The 25,639-nt window shown below is 42.1% G+C and overlaps 1 protein-coding gene across 1 annotated transcript in view; it reads left to right on the top strand.

Moving 5' to 3' along the window:
• LOC129837170 (t-SNARE domain-containing protein 1-like) overlaps positions 1-25,639 on the top strand; it is a 170,301-nt gene that overhangs the window by 42,527 nt on the left and 102,135 nt on the right. The window contains exons 3-4 of the mRNA XM_055903090.1: positions 9,080-9,157; positions 9,358-9,427. Coding sequence (XP_055759065.1) covers positions 9,080-9,157; positions 9,358-9,427 — 148 coding nt within the window. The remainder of the gene's footprint in view (positions 1-9,079; positions 9,158-9,357; positions 9,428-25,639) is intronic.

The raw sequence follows: 25,639 nt of genomic DNA, 5'->3' as shown, positions 1-25,639 counted from the left end.
TACAGCTAATGAAAGACACAGATCTTGTGAATCCAGTCAACATTTCCGATTTTTAAAATGTTTTACAGGGAAGACACAATATGTAAAGATGTACATCTATTACCTAAAAACACATTAGCATAATCCACCATCTTTTATTTGTCCACCAACACCAGTAGCCATCACCAATTCGGCTAAACTAAGATATTTATAGCCCCTAACCAACAAAAAAACTCATTAGATGACAGTCTGATAACATATTTATGGTATGGGATAGGTTTTGTTAGAAAAAAGTGCATATTTCAGGTAGATGGCATAGTTTACAATTGCACCCACCATCACAAATGGACTAGAATAATTACAATGAGCAACGTGTTTACCTAACTACTAATCAAACATTTCGTAAAAATACACAGCATACACGAATCGAAAGACACAGATCCTGTGAATACAGACAATATTTCAGATTTTCTAAGTGTCTTACAGCGAAAACACAATAAATCGTTATATTAGCTTAGCACATAGCAATTAGCAGCCCAGCATTGATTCTAGCCAAAGTGAGCGATAAAAGTCAACATCGCCAAAAGATATTAATTTTTTCACTAACCTTCTCAGAATTCTTCCGATGACACTCCTGTAACATCATATTACACATTCCATATAGAGTTTGATCGCAAATGTTTATATTTAGCCACCAAAATCATGGTTAGACAATGTGAAATGTAGACAAGCTGGTAAAGAAAATGTCCTTGCGCCACTTAGACAGTGATCTACTCTTATACATAAATACTCATAAACGTGACTAAAAAATATAGGGTGGACAGGGATTGATAGACAATTTAATTCTTAATACAATTGCGTTATTACATTTTTTAATTTATCCTTACTTTTCAATACAGTTTGCGCCTAGCGAAGCTACGTCATAAAACATGGCGTTCTAAGCCACTAAAATGTTTCGACAGAAACACGATTTATCATAATAAAAATGTCCTACCTTGAGCTGTTCTTCCATCAGTATCTTGGGCAAAGGATCCTTTCTTGGGAGAAATCGTCTTTTGGTGGAAAGCTGTCCTCTTGCCATGTGGAAATGTCAACTGCGTTCGGGATGAACTGAAAAGCGTGCCCAACTTTTCACATCGTTGCAAAAATAAATGTCCCAAAATCGCACTAAACGGATATAAATTGCTATAAAACGCTTTAAATTAACTACCTTATGATGTTTTTAACTCCTATAACGAGTGAAAAGATGACCGGAGAAATATAACAGGCTAAACTAACGCTTGGAACAGGAGCGGGTCGGTGACCAGCACGCGCGTTACGCACCAAGGAAAGAATGACTAGCTTCAGGGTTTTTTCATTTGTAGGGCCTGTGAACGTGCAATCGACCCCGTTGGAATCGTCATCACGTAAAGGCATCCAGGGGAAGACGTAAGAAGTGTCCGTATAGTCATAGCAACGACAGTGCCCTTTTAACTGCCTTCAGAAGAGTGGCCAACATTTCTGAAATCTGACTCCATGTCAGGGAAATTGCTGTAGAATGGGCTCTGTTCCACTTAGAGACAAAATTTCAACTCCTATAGAAACTATAGACTGTTTTCTATCCAATAATAATAATAATATGCATATTGTACGATCAAGGATTTTGTGGGAAGCCGTTTAAAAAATTAGCCACATTAGCATAAATAGTCTAAACAGCGCCCCCATCCCCAACAGGTTAACTCCTACATACTGTATAGCTGAGAGAAAGAAATGTTCACATTCACTCAGTGACAGTCTCTCTCCCCCTCTCTGTCTATCTCTCTTTCTCTCTCCCCATCTCCCTCTCTCTCTCTCTCTCTCTCTCTCTCTCTCTCTCTCTCTCTCTCTCTCTCTCTCTCTCTCTCTCTCTCTCTCTCTCTCTCTCTCTCTCTCTCTCTCTCTCTCTCTCTCACTCTTTCCCCCAACTCTATCTCTCTCCCTCCCTCTCTCTTTTTACCCATCTCTCTCTCTCCCTCCCTCTATCTCACTCTTTCCCCCTATATCTCATTCTCTCTTTCCCCCTTTCTCTCTCTTTATTTCCCCATATCTCTCTCTCTCCCGCTCCCTCTCTCTACCTTCCCTTCCTCTCTCCCTAGTGTATAAAGAGCAAACTGGCAGCCTCAGTACTATGGGGAGACAGATGGGGGCCTGAGCCATCAGAGAGAGTAGCTTTGATCACAGTGAAGCCGGGGCCATTTCAGCAGGCCGGAGCCTGTCAGATTTGCTGTTTGTGGCTTCTGGTGCTTGCTGCATGCGCCGATTGAGCTGTGTGTGTGTGTGTGTGTGTGTGTGTGTGTGTGTGTGTGTGTGTGTGTGTGTGTGTGTGTGTGTGTGTGTGTGTGTGTGTGTGTGTGTGTGTGTGTGTGTGTGTGTGTGTGTGTGTGTGTGTGTGTGTGTGTGTGACTGAGCTGTGTAGCAGTGGAGGGGGCTCAGGAAATGATCAAAGCCCAGGTAGGGTCTCTAATGGAGCTGTCAGTCAGGATAATCTTTCTCCTCCTTTCTCTTGCCAAACCTTTCAAGCCCTTCCAGCATATATGCAACTCTTTTCTTCTACCCCGGGTGGGTGCTTAGTCTATCAAACTCCGAGTAGGGTCTGTCTGTGATCTCTCGTGAACATTCACTCACACTTATTCTCCAATCTCTTCTCTTCGATCGCTTGTGGTCAAAAAGTGGAGGCACTCTATTTTGTTCGCTTGTGGAGAAAACCTGTCTGTTGGGGCTCTGCTGTTCCTGGTGTGTGTGTGTTTGAACAGTTGTAATGCCAATAAAGAGAACCACAGGTTGGTCCGGCAGCACACACCAGGTTGGTTGGGCCTTTTCTCGCCGTGTTCTCCCTGTTTTCTGGGCCTGACCCTGGGATAGACCAGTCTCGTTAGACCCCTCTAATGCTCTGTTCCACAGCCCCAGCCCTGGTCATTAGGATTGGTTGGGATGGAGAGCTGTTTGTCTGGGAGGAGACTTTGATGAGAGACCACTCTACCAGCCACAGGTACCGCTGAGGGTCCTTAAGTGGCCCAAGTGGGGTGTGTGCTGAGCAGCCATGACAATGTCATTGGAGCCGCTGGGAGTGAATTGGTTGCAGTGGTCTGGAGTCACATATTGAGGTAAGAACTAGAATGTTACTAGAACTAGAATGGTAGAATACCATAAAGCTTGGAAGAGTTGGTTTTGCTCAAGAGTTGGAAAACATTGTGGGAGTAAGTTAAAGGTTGTTTGTTTTGCTTCTTTTGTCAGATTGATAATGCATAATCATGCACGCTAACAACGTTCCAATGGTGAATCACCACAAATAATTAAATGTGTTTATCTAGCTTAAAGAACATTTTGAAATAATCAACATCTGTATGAAAGAAGGTATTGTGAAAGATATATTTGTAATTACCATTCGAAAGGTCAAGTTTTGTGTCAGACTCTCACTGCATCAGAAAATATTCACAATGGTATTTTTAGAGTGCTACAGAAGGCAACCGTATTGATAGGAGATTCTCCCACACATATTTGTGTAGTTGCATACTATGCATCATCAGTCTAATTCAGGGAAAAAGAGAGCCAGTTAGCACCAAGCAGATGGCAGAAGAGGCTCACACTCATAACAATTTCTCAGTGCATTTAAGAAAGTCCATTAGAACTATATTTAACTTTAGTGGGCATTTGACGCCTCTCCAACTTCAATGTATTTAGTATATGGATATCTGAAATATCAGCTATGAGTGTGACACAATTCATGTTTTGAGTTGCTGAAGATATATTGTTGGCTACATCACAGGAAAATAGTTGTATTTTCTGCCTGTGTTTTATCTTTGCCAACTTGGTTAATTTGTTATGGACGGGGGAGTGGGTGAGTGATTGAGAACTGTAAAGGGACTATTATCATCAGCCTTCCTGGCAAACAGCAAGGCTTGAACAGCATGGTGTTCTGGCTAAATGCACTGTTATTTTGGAACAGGAGAAGAAGACGCTTTCATGATCATCATTGAATGTGCTCCTGCATTGTCTATGTCTTCTGACTGGAACACACCAACAGAGGAGAAGAGATCACTCTGGAGGGGGTGGAGGGTAGAGCTATGTTGAAACGGTGAATCTTTAATGCTTGTTGTGTGTTTTTGTTGGCTTGTCACTCCAGGTACTGTATCCCCAGGCCTGCTCACATCATGCCCCAAAATAAACCTAGCATGAACTTTGTTATAGCAACTGCAGTGTAAGCAGGCTAGGCTATAGCATGTTTTATGGCAACCCAACATGGTCTGTGTTTAGTTGCGTAGTGTGACTGTCAGGATTTGGCCAGGATTGTTCTGGTTTTGGTCACTAGATGCCCCCATTGTGCTTTTTTGACCTTTTTGTTTTTCCCTTGTTTCCAGTTATTATTTGCACCTGTGCCTCGTTTCCCTTGAATGTATTTAAACCCTTAGTTTTCCTCAGTTATTTGCTCTGTGTTTGAATGTTAGTACCCAGCCATGCTGTGATCATTTGTTACTCCAGTTGGATTCTCTTGAGGTACTCTGGTTTTGTTCTCGTTTACTTATTTATTTGTTTATTCTTTTGAGGTTGTTTCCCTGCTGTACTTTCCACTTTGTGGATTTACCTTGTGACTTGGAGGATTTACCTTTTTTCTCTTGGAATTACTTTTGACGTTGTGGATTTATATTTTTGCCTGAACTTTCCTTTTTACTTTATTAAAACACTGTCTCAAGTACTCCTGTGTCTGCCTCATCTTCTGGGTTCTGCCGACTATTAGTGGCTCAGTTTGTTAAGTGACTGGCAGTGACTGTTCGAGTGTTGAACTTACAGTAGATTGTTCGGAAAAATATGGGAGTAAACACGAGCTTGTGAGAATTATCTGAGAATTACCTGACCTAGGTTAGATAGCTAGAATCAAGAATTGGCGTGCTTTTTCTCTCAAACTATTTGTGTGTAAGTATAAAAAGGCATCACATACTGAAATAGTCTTTAGAAGTTGGAAGCTACCATCCTCTGGGACTTGGATGAAGCAAGAAAGGAGAAAAAGCTATTTTTCCTCTGCAGTGGGTCTATGCCCAGCCTGGCCGTGTTTTAGGAAGAGTTTCCACAGTGGAACGACAGCTGCTGACCTCGAAGGTAATGAGATGGGAGCTTTTGATTAAGTTGCTCTCTGATTTGAGAGAGTGCATTTGCCGTATCGACAAGCGACTCTGCAAAGGCCAGGAAGTTAATTCGTCTCTCGCGTGTTGCTGAGGTTTTCATTCATCACTGTAGCACTGTGTGTTTTGCGTGTTTGCGTATGTGTAGGGAGAAATCAGCAGCTTCTGTATCGGTTGTTCAGCATTTCTCAACCTGTCGTACTGCAGTGTGAAGACACATTTTAATCACTTCCCTTTACACTCTCTTTATGGAGATTGTGCTGAGTGATGCAGTTGGATGTAGATCTGATAGACATTATGACGTGATTATAGGACTTCTTCCAAAGCACTGTAGAGACAGATAGTAGACAGAGATAGTAGACAGAGGAAGAAAAAATACCCAATTAAACACATGAAACATTTTTAAACATTTTTAAATGCCTATCTAAAAATTTTCCCAGACCTGGCTACCTTTCTATCCCTATCTTAGTCTTTCATCCTGCCTCACCCTTCTCTATTCTCTCCATTCCTTTCCTCTCTCCACCTCCCTCCCTCCCTTGTTCTTTCTGTGCCAGCTTGTCAGGCAGAGAGCCAGGACACTGTCCAGTGTAGCCGCCAGGAATCCAAGACCACCTTGCGGGGACATGGGGACACTCGAGTAATGACTGTGTCAGATACCCTCCACTAGTCATTGTCATGTGTGTGTGTCAGATAGTGATAGGTAAATACAGTGAAAATGAAGGAGAGAGTTTGCTCATGACTTAAAGTTTGTATACAGTGCATTCGGAAAGTATTCAGACGCCTTCATTTTTTCCACATTTTGTAACATTACAGCCTTTTTCCAAAATTGATTAAATCGTTTTTTTCCTCATCAATCTACACTCAATACCCCACAATGACAAAGCAAAAACAGGTTTTTAGAAACCTTTGCTAATTTATAAAATATAACATAAATATCACGTTTACATAAGTATTCAGACCCTTTACTCAGCACTTTGTTGAAGCACCTTTGGCAGCGATTACAGCCTTGGGTCTTCTTGGGTATGACGCTACAAGCTCGGCACACCTGTTTTTTGGGAGTTTCTCCCATTCTTCTCTGCAGATCCTCTCAAGCTCTGTCAGGTTGGATGGGGAGAGTTGCTGCACATCTATTTTCAGGTCTCTTCAGAGATGTTTGATCGAGTTCAAGTCCGGACTCTGGCAGAGCCACTCAAGGACATTCAAAGACTTGTCCCAAAGCCACTCCTGCGTGTACTTAGAGTCATTGTCTTGTTGGAAGGTGAACCTTTGCTCAGTCTGAGCTCCTGAGCGCTCTGGAGAAGTTTTTCATCAAGGATGTCTCTGTACTTTGCTCCGTTAATCTTTCCCTCAATCCTGACTAGTCTCCCAGTCCCTGCCACTGAAAAACAGCCCCACAGCATAATGCTGCCACCACCATGCTTCACCGTAGGGACTGTGATAGATTTCCGTCAGACGTGATTCTTGGCATTCAAGCCAAAGAGTTCAATCTTGGTTTCGTCAGACCAGAGAATCTTGTTTCTCATGGTCTGAGCCCTTTAGGTGCATTTTGGTGAACTCCAAATGGGCTGTCATGTGCCTTTTAATGAAGTGTGGCTTCTGTCTGGCCATAAAGGCCTGATTGGTGGAGTGCTGTAGAGATGGTTGTCCTTCTGGAAGGTTCTCCCATCTCCACTGAGGAACTCTGGAGCTCTGTTCTTGGTCACCTCTGGAGCTATCGGGTTCTTGGTCACCTCCCTGACCAAGGTCCTTCTCTCCCGATTGCTCAGTTTGGCTGGGCGGCCAGCTCTAGCAAGACTCTTGATGGTTCCAAACTACGGACAATTCCTTCGACCTCATGGCTTGGTTTTTGCTCTGACATGCACTGTCAACTGTGGAACCTTAAATAGACAGCTTTGTGCCGTTCCAAATCATGTCCAGTCAATTGAATTTACCACAGGCAGATTCCAAATAAATTGGTGAAACATCTCAAGGATGATCAATGAAAACAGGATGCACTTGAGCTCAGTTTCGAGTCTCGTAGCAAAGAGATGTACATAAAGTATTTCTGGGGTTTTTTTATACCAAAATTTGGAAAAATGTCAAAAAACCTGTTTTCGCTTTGTCATTATGGGGTATTGTGTGTAGATTGCTGAGAATTTTATTTATTTCATTCAGAATAAGGCTGTAAAGTAAAAAAAATGTGGAAGAAGGGGTCTGAATACTTTCCAAAGGTGCTCTATTTGCATATCTTTTCATTTGGGAGTGCTGTTTTGATGCAGGTCTCTGTGTGTGCGTGTGTGTGTGCGTGTGTTCATGCGTGCGTGTGTGTGTGTGTGTGTGTGATAATTGAAGACAGTGTGGCTGGAACCAGGTGGTGGAAGATAAAGGGTTTAGAAGGGATCCCGTCGTGCTACCGCTTCCCCACCAGCATGGGGGTATTTACGTAACACAGCAGTCTGCAGTGGATGGCTGAGCCTGCCACGATATCTGTCTCACACACATTCAACTCATTCTACCGTGAACCGGGCGTGGTCAGACATCACACACACATTGCAGACCTGACTACACATAAGCATTCACTCACACACACACTCAAACCCAACTAGCTAAGCCAACCCAACTAGCTAAACGTTACACCCACACTCATATATGAACACTCACATACTCACGGAGACAAACAAAGCCTAATCAGATGTCATACAAGGATGAACAGACAGAAGAGAGACCAGGGTAATGCCACTGGTCAGTGGGTAGAATGGTGCAGAGTAATCAATGTCCCCCCTGAAATCGCACTGACCATCCGTGTCATTGGGTGACCTTGTGTCACCCTTCTGTAGTCCTCCATCCTTCCATCTCTCCCTCTATCCCTCCATCAGCAGAGTGTGAAACACTGGGTCACTGATGCGAGGAGAGGGATGACTTAGCCCTCTGAGTTCCTCCACATAGACAGCGATGGTTCTATGTGAAGTAGCATGAACATTGAGCATCCGCCATTTATCATAACAATGGGAAGAACTGGACAAGTGTGTGTCGAAGGCGGGAGAATGTAGATCACACTAGGGGAAGTAAAGTTCGTTGAACTGAACAATGACACCATTTGAAAATGTATCGCTATCATGTTGCGTGAACATTTGACTTAATCCCTATTTTTTCCGCCACAGCAAACTGTCCATAGTTTGTTAAATCAAGTGAATGACCCTTAATATGCAGACGTGACGATCATATGTCTCAGTGAACTGCAAACCTTTCTGGTTGTTATTCTGTGCCTCAGTTGTGGTTATAGAGCAAAGCTTAATGGAACAATGCTTATACAATATGCAGGTTCAACATGCTTCCTCTTTCTTTTCCCGTACCTTTTCATTCCATCCAGTAATCCCCCACCACCCATTGCCTTTTCACACCTGCCGAAACACTACTGGTAGTAGTTGGAGAAATTTTTCAAAAATAACTTTACAATTACTCAATTGCAGTCACTTTAAGGGTCAGAATTAGACAGTCAGACCTTGGCCTGTGTTTTCTGTGTGCCTCTATGTTCTACCGCTATTGTTTTCCCCCAGTTGACAATGGTCAGTTCTTTCTGGCGTTCTTGCTCTGTGACATTCTGTCCTTTTGATCAGGGAGAATAGTCTTGCCCACAACCCATCAGCTGGACTCACGACTCACAGCAATTTACTTCCTGCTCACTGCTATTAGAAAAAATAAATATTCTTACCTATCGCTACTACTGAAATGGAAAAGACATGTCCATGACCTTCAGGTCATTAGGAAAACAGTGTACATTCCCTCAGAGCTATTTAGCAGTTACCTAAGGTGTTTGGTTCATAGTCGATGGACCCGGATTACAGTCCCGGACAGGGCTAAACCCCAAATTCACTGTAACACATTTCATGATAGAACATTGTTGTGTTTTATCTCAAATATCTGCCTTGTTATTGGTGTGTTTTTATCATGCTCCATTGAACTGAAATCATGTCTTCTTCTCCAAGCAACACAGGTCAGCTCCTCAGAGCTGCAAGACGTGTTTCAAGAGACCTCCTCCAACATTTTCCAGATCAACGCAAATGGTGAGTCTTGTAAATATGTGTGTGTGTGTGTCTGTGTGTATGTGTGTGTGTGTGTGTGTGTGTGTGTGTGTGTGTGTGTGTGTGTGTGTGTGTGTGTGTGTGTGTGTCTGTGTCTTTTCTGTTCTACTTTTGATATATTACTTTAAAAGCACTTGAACGTCTTTGATGTTTACCATACTATATGTTCCTCCCCATCTCAGTTGTAACATTAGAGAAGAGTCTTCAATCATTAGGAACGACCAGAGACACTGCTGAACTGCGACAGAGCCTGTGAGTAATCACAACACGCACACACACACACGGAAATTAAAGTAGTTACATATTCATATCAACACATTAGTGTGCAACTCAAGCGAGTCAATCAACGGCTTCCTCCCTCAATTTCACCAACCGTCTGAACACAAACCATTTATTGGTGTGTTATTGACATCACATACTGCTGCAACCATGCATTAGCTACAGTTAGAGTGTAGCCTGATACATAGCCGCTGAGTGTTGATGCTGCTTGTCTGTCACATTAAACCCAGTAGCTCCAGAACAGAGCATATTTTCTCTTTGTTTCAACGTCCTTTTTCATAGCTGATATTGATTCTACTTGTTTTAGTTGAGCTGCAAGCAATTACCAAATTCCTGCCTGATGACAAAGTGGCCAATCTGAGATGATTGTGTCTGTTTAAAATGCATTACACCCCACTGTGCTGCCTTGCATGTCATCAATTCCATCAAAACAATTTTAGGATCACCTTGGAAACCTACACTGTCTGACTCTTTGTGTGTGTGTGTGTGTGTATGTGTGTGTGTGTGTGTGTGTGTGTGTGTGTGTGTGTGTGTGTGTGTGTGTGTGTGTGTGTGTGTGTGTGTGTGTGTATGTGTGTGTGTGTGTGTGTGTGTGTGTGTGTGTGTGTGTGTGTGTGTGTGTGTGTGTGTGCGTGCGTGTTTCTTTTGCTTTCTGTTCATCAATATTGATACAGGAAGTGAACCATTATACACAATGCTCTGGGCTCACTGCTCTGAATTACTAGAAACAAAATGGTTTCCCATGTGATGTGACCCCTCTGTGTCAGCTGTCAACAGCTACAGTAATGTATGTATTCTAGTGTCTTGAAACTATGGTTGAATGGTGCGGTTGAATGGTGCAGTTGAATGGTTGAATGGTGCAGTTGAATGGTTGAATGGTACAGTTGAATGGTGCAGTTGAATGGTTGAATGGTACAGTTGAATGGTTGAATGGTACAGTTGAATGTTTGAATGGTACAGTTGAATGTTTGAATGGTACAGTTGAAAGGTTGAATGGTACAGTTGAATGGTTGAATGGTGCAGTTGAATGGTTGAATGGTACAGTTGAATGGTTGAATGGTACAGTTGAATGGTACAGTTGAATGGTTGAATGGTGTGGTTGAATGGTTGAATGGTACAGTTGAATGGTTGAATGGTACAGTTGAAAGGTTGAATGGTACAGTTGAAAGGTTGAATGGTACGGTTGAATGGTTGAATGGTGTGGTTGAATGGTTGAATGGTACAGTTGAATGGTTGAATGGTACAGTTGAATGTTTGAATGGTACAATTGAATGGTACAGTAGAATGGTTGAATGGTACAGTTGAATGGTACAGTTGAATGGTTGAATGGTGCAGTTGAATGGTTGAATGGTACAGTCGAATGGTTGAATGGTACAGTTGAATGGTTGAATGGTACAGTTGAATGGTACAGTTGAATGGTTGAATGGTACAGTCGAATGGTTGAATGGGGCAGTTGAATGGTTGAATGGTGTGGTTGAATGGTACAGTTGAATGGTTGAATGGTACAATTGAATGGTACAGTAGAATGGTTGAATGGTACAGTTGAATGTTTGAATGGTACAATTGAATGGTACAGTAGAATGGTTGAATGGTACAGTTGAATGGTACAGTTGAATGGTTGAATGGTACAGTTGAATGGTACAGTAGAATGGTTGAATGGTACAGTTGAATGGTACAGTTGAATGGTACAGTAGAATGGTTGAATGGTACAGTTGAATGGTACAGTCGAATGGTTGAATGGGGCATTTGAATTGTTGAACGGTTGAATGGTACAGTTGAATGGTTGAATGGTGCAGTTGAATGGTTGAATGGTGCAGTTGAATGGTTGAATGGTGTGGTTGAATGGTACAGTTGAATGGTTGAATGGTACAGTCGAATGGTTGAATGGGGCATTTGAATTGTTGAACGGTTGAATGGTACAGTTGAATGGTTGAATGGTGCAGTTGAATGGTTGAATGGTGCAGTTGAATGGTTGAATGGTGCAGTTGAATGGTTGAATGGTGCAGTTGAATGGTTGAATGGTGTGGTTGAATGGTACAGTTGAATGGTTGAATGGTACAGTTGAATAGTTGAATGGTGTGGTTGAATGGTACAGTTGAATGGTTGAATGGTGCAGTTGAATAGTGTGGTTGAATGGTACAGTTGAATGGTTGAATGGTACAATTGAATGGTACAGTAGAATGGTTGAATGGTACAGTTGAATGGTACAGTAGAATGGTTGAATGGTACAGTTGAATGGTTGAATGGTGCAGTCGAATGGTTGAATGGGGCATTTGAATTGTTGAACGGTTGAATGGTACAGTTGAATGGTTGAATGGTACAGTTGAATGGTTGAATGGTACAGTTGAATGGTTGAATGGTACAGTTGAATGGTTGAATGGGGCAGTTTAATGGTGCAGTTGAATGGTTGAATGGGGCATTTGAATTGTTGAATGGTGCAGTTGAATGGGTATTGGTACAGTTTAATTGTTGAATGGTGCAGTTGAATGGGTATTGGTACAGTTTAATTGTTGAATGGTGCAGTTGAATGGGTATTGGTACAGTTTAATTGTTGAATGGTGCAGTAAGATACATTTCATGCTGAGTGGATGCCACATACTCACAGCTACTCACTGCCACTTCAAGCAACTACCGTAACTGTAGCGAGGATGGTTGATTGATGGGGTGGATTGTTTTAAAAGGAGATTGTCTTCATCTACTATTGTAATGGTGGGCATATTGTTTTGTACACACAAACACCTTTGAAAGAGTGAAGAAGCCAAATCAAAACACATTTCCTTCATGCCTCTGGTTAAGCATGTTAGCCGACCATCTGCACCCACGGTCTACCTCTCTACTCCCCGCTACAACCACAATCTCACGGTTAATAGAATTGGACCTGTCCTTGTAATCGTGGAAATGCACACAGCAAAAGTCTAAGTGGATTAATCGCTCCCACCCTCTGAGTGTTATTGTCTTTGTTAGTGCATTAGGCATTCGGTGGCGACTTGTCCATAACCCACCAGAGGACGAGGACACTGTTTAGAGGAGAGGAGAGAGGGAGAGGAGATGGGGAGGAGAGGGGGAGAAGAGGGAGGATAGGTGATATGAAGGAGAGGTGAGATGAAGGAGAGGAGAGAGGGAGGAGAAGAGAGGGAAGAGAAGAGAACAGAAGCGGCAACAGATTCTGCTCTGACAGACAGACAGAAGACCAACTGCCGCAGAGGGCCTCGGAGAGCCTCTCCTCAACCAGCCATAAGGCATACCTTCTGCCACGGGCTCCCCACAGCAAAGCCCTCACACAGTACAGTACATTACAGTACAGACACTGGAGCTATAGATGGAGGATACTGTAGGAAACGTTTTGTCAATTACTGTATGTACCCAGGGCTTTCATCTTGCAGAGACAGATCCACATGTATCATAGAGTTAACTTGGAACCTTTCAGCAAATAAACCCTATGTTGTTTCATGGTGCTATAAAATGATATGATGCCATTTTTGATGGGATATTAAATAGTGTTACATCAGACACACTGATGTTCCTATAAACAACCTCCACACATAACTGCACAGTAATACCATACTATACTGCTTTTTTACCATCAAGAAATATTCTGCTAAATTCACATCTATTACAAAATCCACAAAACGAATGTGCTGTGAAATATATTATTGATAAAACAAACATGTCAAATATGCTTCTATCTGTTGATGAAAGAAACATTTACTGTGAAGAACATTAGCTAAATTAGCCCTGTGCTAATATTTAGAAACATTATACATTTTTTCCACTAAAGTAATTAGTTTTCTACCATGCTACATGGGTTTATTTGAGTCAATATGATCAAACTCTATTTAGTTTTTTGAAGACAGCACTATGGAACAATTCATTTAATGAAATCACATGATATAGAGAGAGTGATATACAAGGCTTGAAGGAGGGATGAAGAAGAAACTATATACAACTGCTGTGGTGCCTGCATGCATGCTTGCGTGAGAGGCCTTGAACAAATACTGTCTAAATTCACCAAATCTCCCTAGACCGTGTTGTGGAGATGTGCAATAAGAACATTGATTTAGTGTCTGGTGCTGTCTGTGCAGGCTGGGCTTAGCCTCCGAGCCTGGTGCTCCCCTCCAGCGTAGCTTGGACACAACATACTGCACAGGACAGCAGACCTGGGATCAAGTACTATTTATATTCATTTCAGATACTTTATCGGGGCTTGACTGAGTTTATGTGGCGCAATGGAAACAATGAAATAATCGCACGACTGCAAAATCTGCCAAGTTGATTGTCCAGACAGTCTACAGCAGTGTTTCCCAAACTCGGTCTTGGAGACCCCAAGTGGTGCACATCTAGTTTTTTGCACTAGCAGTACACGGCTGATTCAAATAATGACCTCATAATCAAGCTTTGATTATTTGAATCAGCTGTGGAGTGTTAGGGCAAAAAACTGAACATGCACCCCTTGTAGTCCATGGGACCAAGTTTGGGAAACGCTGGGCTAAATCAAACACTAAAGGTAGGATTCTGAATATTATTTGAACCCAGGCCTGATGTACAGTACATTCTGTCCTGGTGCTCCCTGTAGAGACCCAGGGATGAACACGGCTAAAGAGACCTTCTCCATACCGCCCCACCCTGGTCCTCAAATATTGATCTAAATCTGGAGAGAGGAAATGAGGGGGGAAAATAGAGAGACAGACAGTCCTCAGTGTATTAGTGAACTCAGAACCAGGGCCATGTCACTGTAATTCTCTGGCCACTGTGAGAAGAACCAAGCCAACCTAGTGGAAAACAGTGGGAAAATAGACTTCCTGTTTTTTCAGAGAGAGAGAGAAAGAGTGAGAGAGAGAGAGATATCTCGAGGTTGAAGGCCAAGCAAAAGTACAGTCACGCTAGCTTCTGAGGGGAGAAATAAGTTGAGCTTCAAGTACGGCCCCTAAAGCCAGAGAAAGTATGACCTCTGTGTTTTTGGTGTATGACTTATTGTGCTGTGTCTCTGTCACTCTGCATTCAAACCACTCATGAAAACAGCCATTCATAATGTTGTGCAGGAGATGAATACTGCTTTACTTCCCCCATTCATGCAAGATCGGTTGTACTAGAACACATGTAAAAGCTGCTGTTAAATGGGTGGGCAGAGCAGATACTCTATCCTGGGTTAATTAGAGTCTGTAGCTGTGGGCTGGATGAGGAACTTATAATATCCATGAAAAAAATCTAGTCAATCATTTTACCCTGATGCAGCTGAAAATTGGAGTTGGTTCACCATGCTGGATCAACAGTGTGCTCTAAGTGCTTTTAAATCCACCTGCATACTGTCACTAATAAGCTTGTATTTAAATCCACCTGTATACTGTCACTAATAAGCTTGTATTTAAATCCACCTGTATACTGTCACTAATAAGCTTGTATTTAAATCCACCTGCATTCTGTCACTAATAAGCTTGTATTTAAATCCACCTGTATACTGTCACTAATAAGCTTGTATTTAAATCCACCTGCATTCTGTCACTAATAAGCTTGTATTTAAATCCACCTGCATTCTGTCACTAATAAGCTTGTATTTAAATCCACCTGTACACTGTCACTAATAAGCTTGTATTTAAATCCACCTGCATTCTGTCACTAATAAGCTTGTATTTAAATCCACCTGCATTCTGTCACTAATAAGCTTGTATTTAAATCCACCTGTATACTGTCACTAATAAGCTTGTATTTAAATCCACCTGCATTCTGTCACTAATAAGCTTGTATTTAAATCCACCTGTATACTGTCACTAATAAGCTTGTATTTAAATCCACCTGCATTCTGTCACTAATAAGCTTGTATTTAAATCCACCTGCATTCTGTCACTAATAAGCTTGTATTTAAATCCACCTGTATACTGTCACTAATAAGCTTGTATTTAAATCCACCTGCATTCTGTCACTAATAAGCTTGTATTTAAATCCACCTGCATTCTGTCACTAATAAGCTTGTATTTAAATCCACCTGTATACTGTCACTAATAAGCTTGTATTTAAATCCACCTGCATACTGTCACTAATAAGCTTGTATTTAAATCCACCTGCATTCTGTCACTAATAAGCTTGTATTTAAATCCACCTGCATTCTGTCACTAATAAGCTTGTATTTAAATCCACCTACATACTGTCACTAATAAGCTTGTATTTAAATCCACCTGCATACTGTCACTAATAAGCTTGTATTTAAATCCACCTGCATACTGTCACTAATAAGCTTGTATTTAAATCCACCTGCATACTGTCACTAATAAGCTTGTATTTAAATCCACCTGCATACTGTCACTAATAAGCTTGTATTTAAATCCACCTGCATACTCTCACTAATAAGCTTGTATTTAAATCCACCTGCATTCTGTCACTAATAAGCTTGTATTTAAATCCACCTGCATACTATCACTAATAAGCTTGTATTTAAATCCACCTGCATACTGTCACTAATAAGCTTGTATTTAAATCCACCTGCATACTGTCACTAATAAGCTTGTATTTAAATCCACCTGCATACTCTCACTAATAAGCTTGTATTTAAATCCACCTGCATTCTGTCACTAATAAGCTTGTATTTAAATCCACCTGCATACTATCACTAATAAGCTTGTATTTAAATCCACCTGCATACTGTCACTAATAAGCTTGTATTTAAATCCACCTGCATACTGTCACTAATAAGCTTGTATTTAAATCCACCTGCATACTCTCACTAATAAGCTTGTATTTAAATCCACCTGCATTCTGTCACTAATAAGCTTGTATTTAAATCCACCTGCATACTATCACTAATAAGCTTGTATTTAAATCCACCTGCATACTGTCACTAATAAGCTTGTATTTAAATCCACCTGCATACTGTCACTAATAAGCTTGTATTTAAATCCACCTGCATACTGTCACTAATAAGCTTGTATTTAAATCCACCTGTATACTCTCACTAATAAGCTTGTATTTAAATCCACCTGCATACTGTCACTAATAAGCTTGTATTTAAATCCACCTGCATACTGTCACTAATAAGCTTGTATTTAAATCCACCTGCATACTGTCACTAATAAGCTTGTATTTAAATCCACCTGTATACTCTCACTAATAAGCTTGTATTTAAATCCACCTGCATACTGTCACTAATAAGCTTGTATTTAAATCCACCTGCATACTGTCACTAATAAGCTTGTATTTAAATCCACCTGCATACTCTCACTAATAAGCTTGTATTTAAATCCACCTGCATTCTGTCACTAATAAGCTTGTATTTAAATCCACCTGTATACTATCACTAATAAGCTTGTATTTAAATCCACCTGCATACTGTCACTAATAAGCTTGTATTTAAATCCACCTGCATACTGTCACTAATAAGCTTGTATTTAAATCCACCTGCATACTGTCACTAATAAGCTTGTATTTAAATCCACCTGTATACTCTCACTAATAAGCTTGTATTTAAATCCACCTGCATACTGTCACTAATAAGCTTGTATTTAAATCCACCTGCATACTGTCACTAATAAGCTTGTATTTAAATCCACCTGCATACTGTCACTAATAAGCTTGTATTTAAATCCACCTGTATACTCTCACTAATAAGCTTGTATTTAAATCCACCTGCATACTGTCACTAATAAGCTTGTATTTAAATCCACCTGCATACTGTCACTAATAAGCTTGTATTTAAATCCACCTGCATACTGTCACTAATAAGCTTGACTGTGACCTTCTGTTGTATCTTAGGTAGGTAAAGGAAACATGCACACACACACAAACGCACACACACATGCACACACACCCATGCAAACACACACACAAACACACACACACACACAGGAACCAAAGGGATTAATAAAATGGCTAAACCTCTGACTGATGTGTCATCGTTTAACGGTTCAGTCAAAGACTTCTCAGACATCCAGAGGATTACACTAAACTCACGGCTAGTTCATGCATTATCACGCCACAACAGGAACAACATGTCTGATCTATGTGGAGAAGGACTGTGCCTTTGGATCTGCAGGCATGTAATGAGTTAACCTAATACACAGGAGGTGAATGTCCTAATTCTGTTGTCCTCAGGCCTACAGTGTATTCACTGTATGACATGGATTGGGATAACCTGTACGTCAATGGTTTTAACTTAAAACCATGCAACAAATGACATGTCAAATGTATGCATACAACACAGCACTTATCATCAACATTATCATCAACATCTTCCAATGCTTCATGTACCAAACATAAGAATCCATTATGACCTGTTTTAATGGATACCCGTGGGTCATCTATGAGTCAGTTTGCACCTGTTCTAGAGAGTTAGTTTCTATGGATCATCTGTGTAGGTTTATGCCACTGTACCGAGCAGTATGTTGTGCCAAACTCTCTCGGTTCACATCGCCCACTCTAGAGGACCCTCTCACACTCTTCTGACGTATCACATTACAAAGCTATTGAGATCTGTTAGTCACTTGCGCCCCCACAAAGATCTCAAGAGTAGGGACTCAGCAGCAGAAAAGTATGGAAAAATATAATGTGAATTGCAGTCAGTCACCTCCGATGACTTTCTCCTTTGTATTAGAGAGAGAGAGACTTGACTTTTTGTCTTTCTTTACTGAAACATTCTTATTTCATTTAAAACTCACCCCCCCTTAAAAAATAAAAACCCAAATTATATCCTGTACTTCATACATGTACCATACTCACCTTTCCATCTACCACATGATACAAACCACCATCATAATACCCAAAACAATGCCCTTTCCTACAACCGTATATCCAAAACATCTTCTCCAGCTATACAGACAGCCCCCCAACACACCATATCTCCTCAAACATCTCCACACATTTTATAATTTTATAGAACTCAAACTCAACCCTAAGGCGCGCAGAGACCATCCCATTAAACAATAGTAAAGGGTCTGTTATCCCACCACCTTTGACCCTATTCCTGCTTGTTAGCCAAATGGCTAACTTTGCCTGAGCAAACAGAAAATTCAACAAAACACATTTGGCTTTCTAGTTACTCGAATACCTGTATCCCATTATAAACATCCCAACAGCAAAAACCACCCCCAACCTCTCACACAGACATTCCAACAGAGACATTAATGGCATTAACCTGGTGCACACAGAAAACACATAAATCACAGTTTCTTTCATTTGACAGAAAGGACACCCCTTCCCGATTCCCTGTTCAACCCGTGCCAACCAGCTGTTAGTGGCCATGGCTCCATGAAGAACCCTCCACTGGAGGTCCCCTGACCTCTTTGGTACTGGGGGTTTGTAGAGCGCCCTCCATCTAAACCCCACCATACTCTCCTCCCCACATACCCCCTGCCACTTATGTGCCTTCACTCCTGTTAGGCTTCTAATGTTCCTAACCTTAACGCAGAGGTTGTAGAGGGCTTTACCTCCCACACCCTCAAACTCCCCCAGGCTCGGAGTGTTAAAATCTAACAAGTCCTCCAGACCCCCTTGCCAGTCTCCAGTCTCTGCCGTCACCTGCAGTGGCGGAAACATTGGTGGCCCCTCTCCCTTTGGCCTCTCAAACACCCCCCTTACCGGCTCAGACAGTGCCTCCTGGACCTCCTCCAGGAATCTCTCCAGCAGCCTAAGAGACGTTATTCCTGTTTGTTGCGCCAAGACCTCCGGGGTTTTCCACCCTTCCTCTCCCAGCAGTCTCAGGTCACCCAGCCTTTGTAAACCCCCTGCCATCAGTTGCCTCTGCAGGGTGGCCGACTGAACCGATCTCAAAGGGATGGCTGGGTTGTGGAAAATAGGCTCCTCCCACACCCACAGCCCAGGCTCCACACCCCCTTCTCGTGTGGCCCTTAGCAGCTGCAAGGCCCTCAGCATTGCAGAGTAAAAATCTGAGAGACCTGCTGTACCCAGCCTCTCCAGCTTCATGAGGTACAGCTGACGGTCCAACCCTAATCCGCCAGCTCTCCTCAGCAGCGCGCATGCTGGTTCCCTCCAGCCAACATCAGTATGGTACAGCAGTCTCTGCACCGCCTTTAGCCGGAAAGCAGCCATCCTGCTCTCCAGTTCCACCAGGCCCTGTCCTCCTTCGTGGACAGTCATGTACAACACTGCTGCCTTCAGCCAGTGATGGCCCGACCAAAAGAAGTCCACCAGCTTGCGTTGCAGGTCTGTGAGCAGACCGGCGGGGGGGTTGAGGACAGCCAGTTTATGCCATAGGGAAGATGCCACAGGTTGTTAATTATCAGCACCCTCCCTCTATATGACACTTGGGACAGGAGCCACCTCCACCTGGCCAGTCTTGACACCACTGCCTGTGACAGCCCCTCCCAGTTCTTCCTGACCCACCTCTCCGAGCCCAGGTACACCCCCAACACTTTAAGCCCTTCACAAACCCACTGCAAACCCCCTGGAAGCAGAGGAGTAGCCCTATTCCCCCATGCCCCGCCTAACAGAGCTTTGCTCTTGCCCCAGTTTACCTTGGCTGATGAAGCTCCCTCGTACACCTTCAGATTGGTCTCTAGTGCCAGCATATCTTGACCATCCCTGACCATCACAGAAACATCATCTCCATATGCTGACACTGCTATTCCTGTCACCACACCCATGCCTGTCCATCACACTCCCTGCAGTCTCCTGCATAGCAATCCTAAAAAAGGCTCAATGGCTAGTGTGTATAACTGCCCAGATAGAGGGCATCCTTGTCTAATGCCCTGTCTCACCCAGACTGGCCTACTGAGCCCCCCTCCCACCTTGACCATACATGATGCCCCAGCATACAACAGCTTCACACAGGTCACAAAACTCTTCCCAAACCCAAACACAGACATCACATTAAACAGAACTCATGATCCACTCTATCAAAAGCCGTCTCTTGATCTAAAGAGACCAGTCCAAAGTACACATTAGAACCTCTCGACAAGTCCAACATGTCCCTAATTAATGGGACTTTTGGAATTTTCCGTTCTTTCCGCCAAGAGAGGATGGGAATGTTCGCGCCACAATGCTAGCCAAGGTTGCTAATTCGACAGAAGAAATGGACATTCTAAAACCAAACAACGATTTCTTCTGGAAATAGGACTCATTGTACAACATTCTGATGGAAGCTCAGCAAAAGTAAGAAAACATTTATGATGTTATTTCGTATTTCTGTGTAATATGTTGATGCCTATTCTCCGCCGTGTTGGTGAGCGCTGTCTCACAATAACCCAAGCTGTATGTTGTGGTAAAGTTATTTTTAAAAATCTAACACAGCGGTTGCATTAACTTCTTTGAGCTGCAAGCCCGAAGCCGGGCACAATATGACAACAGCCACTTCAAGTGCAGGGCGCAAAATAAAAAATATATATTTTTGAAATATTTAACTTTCACACATTAACAAGTCCAATACAGCATATGAAAGATAAACATCTTGTGAATCCAGCCAACATGTCCGATTTTTAAAATGTTTTACAGCAAAAACACCACATATATTTATGTTAGCTCACCACCAAATACAAAAAAAGGACAGACATTTTTCACAGCACAAGTAGCATGCACAAAGCCAACCTAACTAACCAAGAACCAACCAAACAACCAAGAAACAGCTTCATCAGATGACAGTCTTATAACATGTTATACAATAAATCTATGTTTTGTTCGAAAAATGTGCATATTTGAGGTATAAATCTGTTTTACATTGCAGCTACCATCACAGCTACCGTCACAAATAGGACCAAAGCAGCCAGAGTAATTACAGACACCAACGTCAAATACCTAAATACTCATCATAAAACATTTCTGAAAAATTGATGGTGTATAGCAAATTAAAGACAAACATCTTGTGAATCCAGCCAATATTTCCGATTTTTTAAGTGTTTTACAGCGAAAACACAATATAGCATTATATTAGCTTACTACAATAGCCTACCACACTACCGCATTCATTTATCAAGGCACGTTAGCGATAGCAATAGGCACGTTAGCGATAGCGAATAAACCAGCAAAAGATATATAATTTTTGACTAACCTTGATAAGCTTCATCAGATGACAGTCCTATAACATCAGGTTATACATACACTTATGTTTTGTTCGAAAATGTGCATATTTAGAGTTGAAATCAGTGGTTATACATTGTGCTAACGTAGCATCTTTTCCCCAGAATGTGCAGATATTTTTATGGCACTCAACTATTCTGACCAAATAACTATACATAAACGTTACTAAAATATACATGTTGTATAGGAAATGATAAATACACTAGTTCTTAATGCAATCGCCGTGTTAGAATTCTAAAAATAACTTCATTACGACATCCAGTTTAGGTATAGCGAGAGAGTACCCAAAATCTGGGCGCAAACGACTATTTCACATGTTCGACAGATATATGAAATAGCATCATAAAATGGGTCCTACTTTTGACGATCTTTCATCAGAATGTTGTACAAGGGGTCCTTTGTCGGGAACAATCGTTGTTTGGATTTAGAATGTCCTCTTCTCCAGTCAATTAGCACGGAAAGCTAGCAAAGTGGCGCAAAGCTCTCCTTCCTGAACAAAGGCACACAACGCAACACGTCTAACGTCCCGAAAAAATTTCAATAATCTAATAAAACTATATTGAAAACACATACTTTACGATGATATTGTCACATGTATCAAATAAAATCAAAGCCGGAGATATTAGTCGTCTATAACGACAGCTGTACAGAAGGCAAAACCAGGTCCCTTCACACGCTCTCCAGAAAACAGGAAACTGGTGACACGTCATACAAAGAGCTTTTGTTCGACCCCAGATCAAGTTATTCACTCCATTTCTTCTCTCAATGCCTGTCGACATCTAGTGGAAGACGTATGAAGTGCATCTATACTAATAAATATCAAGGACATTAATAGGCAGGCTCTAGAACAGAGCATCGATTTCAGATTTTCCACTTCCTGTTTGCTGTTTGCTGCAAAAGGAGTTCTGTTTTGCTCACAGATATAATTCAAACGGTTTTAGAAACTAGAGAGTGTTTTCTATCCAATAGTAATAATAATATGCATATTGTACGAGTAAGAATTGAGTACGAGGCCGTTTGAAATGGGAACCTTTTATCCGGCTACTCAATACTGCCCCTCTAGCCCAAACAGGTTAACTTCTTAGGGCTGCAGCCCGACGTCGGTACACTTATGACAACAGCCAGCTCAAGTGGAGGGCGCGAAATTCAATTTTTATTTTTTTTTATATTTAACTTTCACACATTAACAAGTCCAATACAGCATATGAAAGGTATAATTCTTGTGAATCCATCCAACATGTCCGATTTTTTAAATGTTTTACAGGGAAGACAAGATATGTAAATCTATTAGCTAACCACGTTAGCAAAAGACACCACTTTTTTTACTCCACCAGTTTTTTACTCCATCAGTAGCTATCACAAATTCGACCAAATAAATATATAAATAGCCACTATGACAGTCTGATAACATATTTATTGTATATCATATGTTTTGTTAGAAAAATGTGCATATTTCAGGTATAAATCATAGTTTACATTGCAGCTACAGTCAGAAATTGCACCGAAAGCAGACACCAACGCCAAATAACTAAATACTCATCATAAAACATTTCTGAAAAATACATAGTGTACAGCAATTGAAAGACAGGCATCTTGTGATTCCAGACAATATTTCCGATTTATCAAGTGTTTTACAGCGAAAACACAATATAGCGTTATATTAGCTTAGCACAATAGCCAGAAACACTTGGGCGCCGGCGACTACAACAGATATATGAAATAACATCATAAATTGGGTCTTACTTTTGCTGATCTTTCATCAGAATGTTGGACAAGGTGTCCTTTGTCCAGAACAGTCGTTGTTTGGATTCAGAACGGACACTTTCCCTCTTCATTTAGCACGCGCGCTAGCCGGGTGGCACGGATCTCTCCATATCAACAAACGGAAGAGAACGGAACACGGCAAAACTCCCGAAAAAAATGTCAATAATCTGATTAAACTATATTGAAAAAACATACTTTACGATGATATGGTCACATGTATCAAATAAAATCAAAGCCGGAGATATTGGTCATCCATAACGGCAGCTAAACAGAAGGCAATCCCACTGTCCAGCGCGTGCTCCTCAGAGTACCGGAAATGAGGGACACGTCATACAAAGAGCCTGTATTCAACATCAGACCAAGATAAACACAAAATTTCTTCTCTCACAGCCTCTGGACACCCAGGGGAAGGTCTATGAAGTGAACGTAGACTCTTACGTTTCATGCCCATGTATAGGCAGGAAGAAAAGCAGAGCGTAGATTTCAGACTTTCCACTTCCGGGTCAGGAAATGTGCTGCAGAATGAGTTCTGTTTCACTCAGAGAAATAATTCAAACGGTTTTAGAAACTAGAGAGTGTTTTCTATCCAATAGTAATAATAATATGCATATTGTACGAGCAAGAATTGAGTACGAGGCAGTTTAATTTGGGAACAATTTATTACAAAGTCAAAATGGCGCACCCCTAGTGTCAAGAAGTTAATGATGTCCCTTAACACTCCCACTGACACTGAATGAGGCTCTTCCCCATTTCTGTCTTTTGTCAAATCCATTGTACAGTTCCAGTCCCCTCCGACCACCAGCGTCTCCTCAGGCGCTACCTGTGAGAGTTCCTGTCTAAGACTCCCAAATAGAACCCCTCTTTCTCTCCCTGTGTTAGGCGCATACACATTTATAAAGACAAAACCCATGTTGTGAATTTCTGCTTTAACAACAAGCAGCCTACCCTTACACACCTCCTTTGAGGAGCAAATGTTTACAGGCAGACCCGGTGCAAAAAGGACTGCCACCCCTGCACTAAGATTTGTCCCATGGCTCAACACACTTGCCCCTTTCCACCAGAGCCCCCAATCGACTTCATTCACCACATAACTATGCGTCTCCTGCAGAAACAACACCTGTACCTTTTTTGGTTTTACATATTTACACAACACACTCCTCTTTCCCGCATCTCTGGCGCCATTTATATTGAGCGAGCCTACGCGAAGAGAGTCTCCATAAGAAGTGGGAGAAAAGCCAGCAGAGAAATAGACCAATAGCAAAGCTCAAAAAGCCCCAGTGTCAGAAAGAAATTAAACATTTAAACAGTGTCTGAAGGTAAACCTTTACGCACTGTTGTGACCCACTTCCTCAACCTAAACCGTTTCTTGGGTGAGAGGACACCATGCCCCTCGTTTCTCATAGCATGTTGTACTGATCTTACAAACTTTCTAGGATCAGAAAAAAAAGCCTCAAGATTAACTTTTTTCCCCTGAGTCTCATTCAGGAACCTTGTCAGTTCTCTCAACGTGTACTTAGACCCCTCTGGTTGACTGGCTGTCAGCTCCGGGCCCATTGAAGAGGAGTCTGAAAAAAATAACTCATCATCCTCTTCCTCAGACTCACTTTCATCCTCATCTCTATCTCCCACCCTGACCACCTACCCTTTCTCTCTGGTTAGGGCCTCACCCACAGCAACAGGCAACATTTCCATGGTGCCTTTGTCCACACCCTTTTTCCTTTTCCGCTTGACACTCTCCTCCTCCCCCCTAATCTCTTACACTTCCCCACTATACTCTCCTCATCCACTAGAATAACCTGACTAGACCCAGTATCATCTACACCACCCTCCATAGCATGACTAGGCCCAGCATCATCTACACCACCCTCCATAGCATAACTATGCCCAGCCTCAGCTACCCCACCATCTCAATCCTGACTAGACCCAGCCTCCGCTATACCACCATCCATAGCCTGCCTAGACCCAGCATCATCTACACCACCCTCCATAGCATAACTAGACCCAGCCTCCGCTTCCCCACCTAGCCTGACTAGACCCAGTCTCCACTTCCCCACCATCTCTAGCCTGACTAGACCCAGCCTCAGCTACCCCACCATCTCTATCCTGACTAGGCCCAGCCTCATCTACACCACCATCTCTAGCCTGAATAGGCCCAGCCTCTGCTGTCTGCATCTCCTTACCCCCTGCACTTTGACCTCGATTTCCTCCACTGGCGCTTGCATCCTCACCTTGTCTACGATCTTTATGTGGGCACGCAAAGCTCTTATGCCCCAAATCCCCACACTCAAAACACCGTAGACTATCTGTGCTGGCAAACCCTGCATAGAGCCCCTCCCCATGCCTCACTTTAAAGTGCACATTTAGCTGTTGCTCATTGTTGTTCAGAAACATAAACACTTGCCTCCG

This window comes from Salvelinus fontinalis, chromosome 38 (genome assembly GCF_029448725.1).
Source record: "Salvelinus fontinalis isolate EN_2023a chromosome 38, ASM2944872v1, whole genome shotgun sequence".
Taxonomy (NCBI): Eukaryota; Metazoa; Chordata; class Actinopteri; order Salmoniformes; family Salmonidae; genus Salvelinus; species Salvelinus fontinalis.
The sequence above is the reverse complement of the archived record's forward strand: the minus strand, read 5'-3'. Positions and strand labels throughout refer to the sequence as shown.